The 12,664-nt window shown below is 34.2% G+C and overlaps 1 protein-coding gene across 1 annotated transcript; it reads left to right on the top strand.

Annotated features, from left to right (window-relative positions):
• The first annotated feature begins 989 nt into the window (after positions 1-989).
• Positions 990-6,827, top strand: LOC137654707 (uncharacterized). Its single transcript, XM_068388603.1, has 2 exons — positions 990-5,022; positions 6,124-6,827. The coding sequence occupies exon 1, from the start codon at positions 2,716-2,718 to the stop codon at positions 4,288-4,290; it is 1,575 nt and encodes a 524-aa protein (XP_068244704.1). The 5' UTR covers positions 990-2,715; the 3' UTR covers positions 4,291-5,022; positions 6,124-6,827.
• The last annotated feature ends 5,837 nt before the right edge of the window (positions 6,828-12,664 follow it).

Genomic DNA, 12,664 nt, shown 5'->3' with positions numbered 1-12,664 from the left:
TATATTGTATATTATATATATATATATATATATATATATATATATATATATGTATGTATATACATATCTATACTCACACATTTATGTATATATGTATATATACTTGCATATATATGTATGTATATATGTATATATACTTGCATATATATGTATGTATATATGTATATATATATACATATATATATATATATATATATATATATATATATATATATATATTTTATACATATATATATATATATATATATATATATATATATATATATATATATATATATATATATATATATATATATATATATACATGTTTGTATGTATGTATAAGTATATATATTTATAATTTATATATATGTATATTGTAAAGGAATATGATTAATTGAGTATAAAATTGCAGAAAAGGTTAAAAATTTATATTTTCATAAAAGGTGTACACTAGCCAACAGATGGCAGTACCGCTTGTCTGTAGTCGCCAAGGATAATGTACCGAAAAATTATATTTAGTACATGGATGTCTAGCGTGAGTCGAGTATATAAAGCCCCATAACGGTGATTTTCGGCGGAGTCGCAACAAACAAGTGATAATAAGTGTATCAAGTTTTTAAGGAATATATGGTAATGTATTGTTTATCCATTTGGACGTTTTCTTGTGTGATGTAACGTTGGTTGCCACTAACTGTTTGATGTTACTACAGTGTATTATATGTTGTGATTATGTAAAGCTTTGCGACTTGGGTATTATACGGTAAACTGCAGAAATTAGTGATTAGTAGTCTTGATGAAGTGTTGTTGTGTAATGCGTTTGTTATTGGTTTAATGTTCTGTTTGTGTCTTTAATTTCTTTACTAATTGTTATTAAAGTACATTTTAAGTTATTATGGGTTATCACTGTTTCCTGATATATTCTGCTCGTAAATCCTTAGTATAAGAGATTTTGTTTTCTTATGTTACATGGGGCCTGACGAACGAAACCCAAACGTATCCCTATTAACTTATCCTCGGTGTTAGCTCATTTTTGCCAACCGTTAAAGTACGTATCCCTACTGTTAATTGCTTTTTAGCACTTCCATATACTTTAAAGAGGGAGGAGAGTTGTGATAGTGTTAGCGCTATATTTGTCTTGCTGTGTTATTTTGAGCAGGTTATTAAAGATGTTTGATTTGAAAGATTTCATACGTAGTCCTAGTGGTGAAAAGTTAGAAGGTATAACTAAAATAGACTGGATTGTTCTAGCTAGGTACTATAATGTAGAAGTATCAGAATCTGCAAGGAAGCAAGAAATCTCAAATAAAGTAAGTGAGGCGCTAATGACTTTAGAAATTTTGTCTGATAAGGAAGCGTTGTTACTAATGAATTGGGAAAAGGAAGAAGCTGATAGCCAGCAAAGTGCTAGTGATAATAATACAGAGGATAGTACAAGTGAAGAGGAAGGTGCAAAAGCCGTACGTGAAAAAACCAAGTCACTTAAAGTCAAACCAAAAAAGTCTAAACTTGTTTATGAAGGGATGAGTGTTGAGCAGATGCAGATTCATTTGCAAATAGTTAGATTAGGAAATGAGAAAGCTGTCGAACTTAAAAGATTAGAAGCTGAGGTTGAGCAAAAGAGGATAGAACTAGAGATAAAGAAAATTGAAGTAGAAGGAAAGTCCAAAGTAGCACTAAAGTCTTTTCAGGTAGACAATGCAGTAAAAAGTGTACCCATTTTTGTTGAGAATGAAGTAGATTCTTTTTTTTTTTTTACAATTTGAGAAAGTAGCAGAACAGCGTGAATGGCCGAGAACGTCGTGGAGCACGTTGGTTCAAACCTCTTTTCGAGGAAAGGATAGGGAAGTATTTGCTGCCTTATCTTTGGATGATTCTAAGGATTATGAGAGAGTTAAATCTGAGGTTTTGAAAGCTTATGAATGGGTGCCTGAGAGGTATAGAGAGAAGTTCAGAAGCTGGATAAAAAGAGATGGTCACACTCATATGGAGTATGCACGGGAACAACGCCTGTGGTATAATAGGTGGATAAATGCCAGAGAAGTTAATGGTGATTTCGGTAAACTTCAGGAACTTATCTTGCTTGAGCAGTTTAAGGATGGTATTAATCCACTTATTAAGACATATTTGGATGAACGTGATGTAGATAATGTGGTTGAAGCCACTAGATTGTCTGATAATTACGCATTGACCCATAAGCTGTATCATACTGACGTCACTCCTAAAATTGGAAGGAACAGAGTGTGGGAAGAGCGTCAAAATTACAAGGCACAAGGTAAGACTAAGAGTTCACAGGTATCATCAGGGTGAGTTTATAATAAATCCTTTAATAGAGGTTTTAGAGGGGCAAGTCAAAATAGTTATGGTCCTAGTGTTAGTGCTGGAAAAGCAGGATCCAGTGGAAATGATCAGTTTACACCCCGTTATCAAAATGTAGGCGAAAATTTTAGAGATTTTGTATGTTTCAGTTGTGGCAAACCAGGACACATCAGTAGTTGTCCACATCGCACAGAAAACCGTCCAATTAAAGTGGTAAATAAAGTTAAAGATAAACCTGTACATTCTAAAAAGGATGATCATAAACCTGAAAATACTATTGCATTGTTAAATCAACCGCAAGCATGTGGTGACATTAGTCCTTGTTTGTTTGCTTCTCCCCTTAGGCCAGGTAAGAATTACTGTAACAATAGCATTGATAATAATGTATGTAATGTTGATGAGAATATTGGTTACAAAATGGGTATCAATTGTGTTCAAAATGTTAATAATGTAGGTTATATTGAGACTAATGTGAAAGAAAATGGAATGGGACTTCCTGAAGAGAGTACCAAATCCAAAGGTACTGAATTGTATGACCCTTTTATGGGAGAAGGTTGGTTACACCTCCCTTGTGTTGAAAAAAAGAAAGTAAGGTGGTTAAGAGATACCGGAGCGGTACAGTCTGTAACGGTAAGAAATATGTATGACCAGTGGAAGGATACTGGAGAGTATGTACTTCTGCGTAGGTTTGGTCCTGAATTCTCGGCTCCAATAGTAGAAGTTAAGTTGGAAACTCCGTTAATTTCGGGATTTGTTAAAATTGCTTTGGTGAGAGAAATCCCAGTGTCGGGAGTAGAGTTAATTCTTGGAAATTATTTATGTGGAGACAAAGTTTTTGGTAGCAGTAATCCAATTTTGACAGAAAAACCCTCTAATTCTTCATCTATTACAGAAGTTGAATGTACATTTCCAAACATATTTCCTGCTTGTGCAGTTACTACAAGAAGTAAGAGTACCGAAGGAAAGGTAAAGCATGACGACGGTTTGGATTTACAAAACTTGTTTAAAGACAGTCCAGAAACAATAAAAGTAAGTAAAGTCAGTACTCCTTTGCGAATGCTGAAAGTTAATAAGGAAGAATTTGTTAAATCTCAAATTGAAGATGAGAATTTGAAGGTAATAAGAGATAATGCCCTTGTTGATATAAATGATATCGAGAAGGAAGGCAAGTGTTACTTTGTTAAGGATGGAGTCCTAATGAGGAAGTTTAAGAGTAGAAATGTTAATGATGTTGTAGAACAAGTGATTATTCCAAATAGTTATAAGAATTTTGTTCTAGGTATTGCTCATGACAGTAGTTATTCTGGTCATTTAGGTATAAACAAAACTTATGAGAAATTATTGAGGTATTTTTATTGGCCTAAGATGCACAAAGATTGTAGTGAATATTGTAAGAATTTTGATTTATATCAAAAAGTAGGTAAAGCGCAACATGACCCTAAAGTGGTGCCATTGCAACCCATTGAAGTTCCAGGTGAACCCTTTGAAAGACTGGTTTTGGATTGTGTGGGACCTCTTCCTAGGTCTAGTAAAGGCAACGAGTATTTGCTGACAATTATGTGTAGTGCTACCAGATTTCCAGAAGCTATTCCTTTAAGAACTGTGAGTGCTGATAAGATAATAGAAGCGCTTAATAAGTTCTTCTCGCTGGTTGGTTTGCCAAAAGAAGTACAAACTGACCAAGGAACCAACTTTACGTCTAAAAAGTTTACATCATTTTTAGCCTGTCAGAATATTAAGCATTGCTTATCATCTCCTTATCACCCACAGAGCCAAGGAGTGGTCGAACGATTTCATCGAACCTTCAAAACCATGCTTCGCACGTACTGTTGTGAAAATGAAAAGGAATGGGATGTCTACATCCCAATGTTGCTATTTGCCGTTCGTGATAGCGTACATTCATCGTTGGGGGTATTCTCCTTTTCAGTTAGTATATGTCCATCAGGTAAGGTCGCCCATGGAGGTGATAAAAAATCAATTGATTTCAGATGAAAAGGATTCTATCACTTTACAAGAAATGAAGGAAAAAATAAAGAAAATATTGAAAGTAGCACATGAGAATCTCGAAATAGTACAAGAAGGGATGAAAAGAAACTACGACAAAAAGGCTGCAAAACGTGAACTCGACATAGGAGACAAGGTTCTAGTGTATCTCCCTACATCTGGTAAGGTTTTTAACCAGAAGTATATAGGACCTTGCACGGTGAAAGAAAAAGTGATGTTAACTATCGAATTCAATTTCCTACAGGACGAAGGAAAGTTAAAACTTTCCATATTAACAAGTTGAAAAGGTATAATGAATCCAGTGGAGTGTTGTCAATTGCAAAAGCGGATGATGAAAAAGATGTTGAAGGAGAATTTGAAGTTAGGATAAAAAATACTGAGTATTTGAGGGATTATGAAAAATTTAGTAAATTATGTATTCATTTATCTGATGAACAGCAGCAGGATTTTAAAGTGCTTATTAAAAACTTTTCAGATCTGTTTTCAGACCATCCAAAAAGGATAAAAGGAGTACAGCATAAAATCAGGTTGAAAGAGGAGACTCCAATAAGTCGGCGTCCGTACAGAATGTCACCGAGGCAACAACAACAATTAAAGACCGAAGTTGCTTATTTGCTGAAACACGGACTAGCAGAGGAAAGCCATAGTGAATGGGCTAGCCCATGTATTCTAGTCGACAAACCTGACGGAAGTGCAAGAATGTGTACAGACTATCGAAAGGTAAATAATGTAACTATTAAAGATTCATATCCCATGCCCAGAGTAGAAGATATAATTGATAATGTAGCAAAGTTTCCTTTTTTAAGTAAAATTGATTTATTGAAAGGATACTATCAAATTGAGTTAGACAAAAACAGTAGGAATATTGCTGCATTTGTTACACCCCATGGACTTTATAACTATAAGGTAATGCCATTTGGTTTATGTAATGCACCTCTGACATTTCAACGTCAAATGAATTATATCTTAAAGGATCTCGAAGGGGTATTTGTTTATTTAGATGACATTATCATAGTTGGAGAAACCTGGGAAAATCACATAAAAAAGTATATGATGTTTTTAAGAGGTTAGTAGAATTCAATGTCACGATAAACCTTGCAAAATGTGAAATTGGAAAAACTACTGTTCAATATTTAGGACATGAAATAGGAAGTGGCCAAGTGAGACCTGTTGATTGTCATATTGAGGTCATCAAGAATTTGACCATCCCTACATCTAAACATGGCGTGATGAAATTTTTGGGGACAGTGGGGTATTACAGAAAATTTTGTAAGAACTTTTCAGATGTAGCCTACCCATTAACAGAGTTGCTGAAAAAGGATGTGAAGTTTGTTTGGTCAAAGGAATGTGACGAAGCTTTTAGCAAACTTCAGCTCATGTTAATGTCTAAGCCAGTGCTGAAATCCCCAGACTTTAATCTACCGTTCAAGTTACAGGTAGACTCCAGTGAAGTAGGAGCTGGCAGTGTATTATTACAGGAACATGATGGTATTTTACACCCTGTATCTTACTTTTCAAAGAAATACAATAGCCACCAGTTAAATTATAGTATTGTTGAAAAAGAAGCTTTAAGTTTAATTTTGAGTTTAATGCACTTTGAGATATACTAGTTAAACAGTAATTTTGAAATTGACATATATACTGATAATAATCCATTAACCTTTATTAATAAATGTAAGCACAACAATAAGAGAATTTTAAGATGGGCTTTATTTTTGCAACCATTCAAAATGAATGTTCACCATATAGCAGGCAAGGAAAATGTCATTGCAGATTCTCTCTCTAGGTCTGTTGATTAATCTAAACCTTTTATTTTGAAAGGAAAGTGCTTGTTACCAACGACGTGGCAGTCTCCGATAGTTGCTGAATGGTGGAAGTGGCTAATGTTTAAGACTGTAAGAGTGAAAATTCAGCATGGACTGAGGAGAGAGCCGCGGAGTTTAAAGGGGGGGAATGTAAAGGAATATGATTTACTGAGTATAAAATTGCAGAAAAGGTTGAAAATTTATATTTTCATAAAAGGTGTACACTAGCCAACAGATGGCAGTACCGCTTGTCTGTAGTCGCCAAGGATAATGTACCGAAAAATTATATTTAGTACATGGATCTCTAGCGTGAGTTGAGTATATAAAGCCCCATAATGGTGATTTTCGGCGGAGTCGCAACAAACAAGTGATAATAAGTGTATCAAGTTTTTAAGGAATATATGGTAATGTATTGTTTATCCATTTGGACGTTTTCTTGTGTGATGTAACGTTGGTTGCCACTAACTGTTTGATGTTACTACAGTGTATTATATGTTGTGATTATGTAAAGCTTTGCGACTTGGGTATTATACGGTAAACTGCAGAAATTAGTGATTAGTAGTCTTGATGAAGTGTTGTTGTGTAATGCGTTTGTTATTGGTTTAATGTTCTGTTTGTGTCTTTAATTTCTTTACTAATTGTTATTAAAGTACATTTTAAGTTATTATGGGTTATCACTGTTTCCTGATATATTCTGCTCGTAAATCCTTAGTATAAGAGATTTTGTTTTCTTATGTTACAATATATATATATATATATATATATATATATATATATATATATATATATATATATATATATATATATATATATATATATATATATATATATACACCCCTTCTGAGTATATATGTTTTGACAGCTACTTTTTAAATACAATTTTTTTGTGCATCATTTTTGACAGATGACATATATTGAATTTCGTATCAGCATACTGAAATAAAAGAAAACAATAACAGGAATTCCAACAATTCATATGTTCTTCAATAAAGAGTAATTTCACCACAAAAAAAAAATCTTTCTTGAAAGGAAAAACTGTGACAGACAATTGATCTCTTAAAGATTTCGCGATTCAAAAAGTGGATGTAATTCTCTTCTGTTCCCCAGAAATGTAAAGTGAACCGATGCGTTAACTTCGTTAACTTTGAAAGGCAGCATAACCAACAATCGGTGGATGGATGGATGGCTGGAGGGGAAGTTGCATATGGATGGTAGATCTTCCCTTGAACAGATGGGCAGTGATGGATGGGTCAGTAGACGAAAGACCAACTTATGACATAAGGAGAATTTGTGATCAAAGGATCTTTAGGTAGGTAATCAACTTTCCCAATTAGAATGTACTGTAACTAACAAAGGGTGGATACATGGATAAAAAATTTTTGTTCAAAGTTCGAGATGATATTAAGGAACTGTGTCGGGAAGAAAATAACATTTCTGATATGGACACAGTCGAAGTAAATATGGAATCTCTCTCTCTCTCTCTCTCTCTCTCTCTCTCTCTCTCTCTCTCTCTCTCTCTCTCTCTCTCTCTCTCTCTCTCTCTCTCTTATTTATAAAATATAGATAAAAGTTAAACAAACAACTTTATAATATATTGATAAATGAAATAGATAAATTCAATACATTAAACGTGAAAAGGTTTCTAGGAAAAAAAAGTTTTCAGAGCATCTAATTTTTTGTAAAAACATTACAGTACATTAGATTAAACTAAAACATTAGTAGTAAATTATTTTTCATTATCATTGTTTTTTCTAAAGTTTAGCAATGATTTTTTAAAGATTATTCCATTATTGCGTTTTACAATTCAATGAACAATGTAAAACTACCAAAGGATTTCCAATCCATTTAAAAAAAACTCAATTCTTTTCACAAATAAAAAAAAAACTGACTCCGAACATCTTTTAATTTGCTAGCCATAAGATTTGATTTGGCTCTACGATTTTGTTAGTTATGTAGAATGTTGTCATTAGTCCATCGAGTGTGTTTGTCCTTGAGGTTAATTTATTTTGAATTATCGGATAGCGGGTTTCTCTTCATTTCCAGTGATTCTGTGGTAGCTTTCGTTTAATATATATATATATATATATATATATATATATATATATATATATATATATATATATATATATATATATATGTATGTATGTATGTATATGTATGTATATATATATATATATATATATATATATATATATATATATATATGATAAATTTTGCACATTCAGACGTGTTTTTCATATTCGAATAAGCCATATATATTTTTGATACATTAATGTCTGGATTCTCTTAACGACCTCGGGATCAGAGCCCCAGGCGAAATCACACAAAGACAAGAGCTTGGGTCCGGCCGACCAGGGTTCGATTCTCGGCCGGACCCAAGCTCTTGTCTTTGTGTGATTTCGCCTGGGGCTCTGATCCCGAGGTCGTTAAGAGAATCCAGACATTAATGTATCAAAAATATATATGGCTTATTCGAATATGAAAAACACGTCTAAATGTGCAAAATTTATCATATATATATTGTTATGAACCGCCTTAATAGTTCAACAGGTTCTTTAAAAAAAACTAAAAGAATTGGGACTGGAAAGAACCAATGGACTGCAACAACCAAAGGGGTGGGTATAACAGAAAATACTAAAGTACCTTAACCTAGTTTATCTTACAAAAATTATACAATAATGACAAGTATATACAATAATTACAATGAGTTCAGGAAATGGGAAGCACAGTGACTTAAATGATCATAGCATAAATTCAAATAAAATTACAATCACAAAAACAGAAGAAGTTCAAACAAACGTTAAATAAAATAAGCAATACTCAACAAACAAACAAACACAGTAAGCAGCAGCAAGGACCAATTAACAAAAGAATCTTCTCATTATTAATGAAATAATAAATACGAGCCCATACACTGGCTCTTCCAACAAATAAACATCCAAAAACAATCCCTGATCCTCGAGGACGTCCATCGAACACTACGGGAACAACCACGCCAGTGTCGATAAAGCAGCCACTTTGCTGCTACCGAAGAATAACTCTTCAAATCCATCTCGACCTAGAGGACTAGGTTAAGGACAAGTCACAACCAACTAGGAGCTACTCCAAAGCTGGGTCTGCTGCTTTTTCTCGACTGCATTACGAGAACTGGTCCATCTGGCTTCCCAAACCTGACTAAAGCTTGTCACTCACAACGTGCCAAAAGTAAACAAGACACCCGCCTTGATAAAGAAAAAGAGGGCAGTTAACAATAGAAAAATTGAAACTAGTTTGTTTGACAGTCAAACAACCTAACAATATATATATATATATATATATATATATATATATATATATATATATATATATATATATATATGTAATAGTTATTACATGTTCAAAACACATGACGTAATATGTCATTCTAGAAGAAGCTAGCGTGAGTTTTGCTGTAGTCAGACAAAATCATAACAGGATGCATTTTGCATCTCTCAGCAATGTAACATTTTTCTGAAGCATAAACACAAATGCATATTGTGTGAAAGATTGTGTCGCCACCGGATGCAGGTGTCTTCCTAGACTAATGTAAAGTTTACATATTGTGTTTAAATGCTGAGACAACTAAATATACGATATCTGTGATATCGATATTTTAGGCAGTTCTTATCTATACTTCACCTGAATTGGTCATCCGACCATACCAGTTATACTCCTGTGATGGAGATGTTTAACACTTTTTTTTAGAGAATAAACCATTTTAAAGGTACCATGCTTGACTTTAATTCAAGACTCAACATCTCAAACAACACATACTCAATGTGTGTTAATAACAGCAGCACACTAATAAATGGTAGCAGCACTAAAACTCTAAGAATCAGAGTAAGATCTTTAAGAAATTAACAATAAGACTCTAAGAATTAGAGGAAGATCTTCAAGAACCAGAGAAAGATCTTCAAGAAATCAACAGTAATGAATCTACAATTTTGACTAAGTATCATAGTCCATCGAAGACTAAAACATTTAATGAATGTTATACATACCAACTGATGAACTGGATCTTCAATCAACATCCTAGGAAACCCAAGGACTGACGTTCAACGCTTACAAAACATATCCAGGAAGCACTACATTCAACGGAAATTGGACCGAAACATTCACCCAAATATCAAGAGAGAGAGAGGGAATCGGAACGACACATTCACCCAAACATCAAGAGAGAGAGAGGATATGACGACATCACACAGAACCATATAAAGCTAAGTACAATTTTCATATTCATTTCAGTTTAGGCAGTGAAGTGTAGTTATCACGAGTCGTTAGTCGATTATTACCGGGGTGAGTGGTTTGCTAATCTTTTATTTTCCTTTCATTAAAGGAAACTGTGTTCAACTCCGAATTCTCATCTAGAATTTTTCTCTCTTTGTGCTAATTCCGTTTTCTTTCAGAAATTCTCGGGAAATGTCTTAGGATTAGTAGCATTGCTTTGGGGAATTTTGTTATAATCTTTATCATTGGGTGCTTATGCGTTTACGCAGTGGACGTCTGTATTCATATAGATATTTTGATAGAATTGCAAGGGGTCGAAGAGATAGGAAAAGAAATACAGTAGTCATGACGCCCCCTGTGAGCCCCACCCCTGGACCTAGTGGCGTAGGACAGATTAATCCTCTCCCGATTGTGACGCTTGTAAATGCCAGGTCTGCAATCCTTCCTTTTCAGGGTCGGGTTAATGGGTTCTTGCCTCAAAATGTGGAGTCATGGATTTCATCCGTCGATGGCCATTTAAATGCCAAACAAATCGTAGACCCTTTTGTACAATTACAAGAAGCTAAAAGTTTTATAGATTTTTCAAAGGGGGATGCGAGGTGCGTATTTAAGAAGTGATTCATTTCAAGAAGCAGTTACCTGGGATGATTTCAAAGTTAGGTTACGCGCCGTCTATGGGGGTGAAGAAGCCTTGGATGTAGTATTAACGTTAAGAAATACACTTAATCAAGCCACTATGAATCGGCTTAATGTTATTGAGAGAGCAGCTCTCATAGCTGATAGGCTTAATGAATATCAAGATATTTTAGGTAATTCCACTTGGGTTACTAGAGATAACATCTCCGTGAGAGATTTTTTACGATTAATGTATTCAACTTGCATGACACTTATGTTGCCTGAAGCTTTAGTGCGGTGTTTTGATAAAAAGTTAACGCCTGCAATTACGGAATTGGATGTATATAAACAAATAAAAAAACACATGTCTAGGTGTCCTGATCTTGATCCCGTGTTAACTCAAGTTTTTGCAAAGAATGAAACAAAGCCACAACAAGTAAATGTAGTTAATAATAATCAAGTTGCGGGAATGACGTGTTATAATTGCAAACGTCAAGGTCACTTGATCGCGGACTGCAGAACGAAATTCTGTTCGATACATAATAGTTCGACTCATTCATATAGTCAGTGCTACTCCCGTAAGACACAACAGAATCCAAGAAATACACAGTCAATTCCACAGTCAGTTCCATATGGAAATAAAAAGAAAAATCCTCATTTTAACAATAAGAAGAAACAGCCAAACGTCAATGTAGTTCAGAATCCGAAACAAACAAACACTTCTTCGAATAACACTTAGCCTGGGTAGTCAAACCAGACTTCGCAAGGTCAGACTAATTTTCAGAATGTGCAGAGCAAAGCATATACCACATAATTAACTCCAGTGGGGAAGAAAGTGATGTTGGGTCAAGGTCATTCATGTCAACATCAATAGTATTGAATAATCAATTTAATATTTTATCAGATCATTGTGAGGCAATAGATTTTCCTATGAAACACACGGCCGAATTAAGTAAAACAGTGCATGCTCCCGTAGATTTGCAACGAATTCATACAATAATAAGCCAAAATGAGTTACGACCAACCTTATAAGCTGTAAATTTAGAACACAAATCCTTTACGTTATTTTTTGACTCTGGTAGTCCACGTAATATCATGGATTTGAGGACACATCATTTGTTGTTTTCGAACTTTCCGACAGAAAAATCCGGAATAAGACTCTCGGGTATAGGAAATAATGAATTAAATGTCATAGGCATAACTCATGTTCAATTCAAAGTCGGTAAACGCACGTTTGCCAATACATTTGTTGTTGTACAAAACATTGATATGTATCCAGCTGTAATTATAGGATACCCATCTATGGGAAGTCAAAACATTATCTTAGCCCCTGCCAAGTACGGCGTGTATATCAAAGGAAAATTCTATAAGTCTTCTAATACCTTAAAATCAGTTTTGGATAAAAAGGAGACGACAAATGTAACCGTAATGTACGTTGAAGAACCAATAACTTGTCTCACTAATAAAGAAATAATATACGCGACCCAGCAGAATTCTCGTTCACCCGTAATATCATCTTGCACGCAATCTATTGAGCCAAGCGTACCTTCGAATTTAATAGTGCAAATAAAGAAAACATTACCGGGATCTGAAATATTAATCCTTTCCGACACTTTGAAAACTAACGGATTGTCTGTCACACAAGCTATTTATACAGTAGGCTCACATCAACAATGTAATATTGAAGTCTGTAATCA

Source organism: Palaemon carinicauda, chromosome 15 (assembly GCF_036898095.1).
Source record: "Palaemon carinicauda isolate YSFRI2023 chromosome 15, ASM3689809v2, whole genome shotgun sequence".
Taxonomy (NCBI): domain Eukaryota; kingdom Metazoa; phylum Arthropoda; class Malacostraca; order Decapoda; family Palaemonidae; genus Palaemon; species Palaemon carinicauda.
This window is presented reverse-complemented; position numbering and strand designations above follow the sequence as displayed.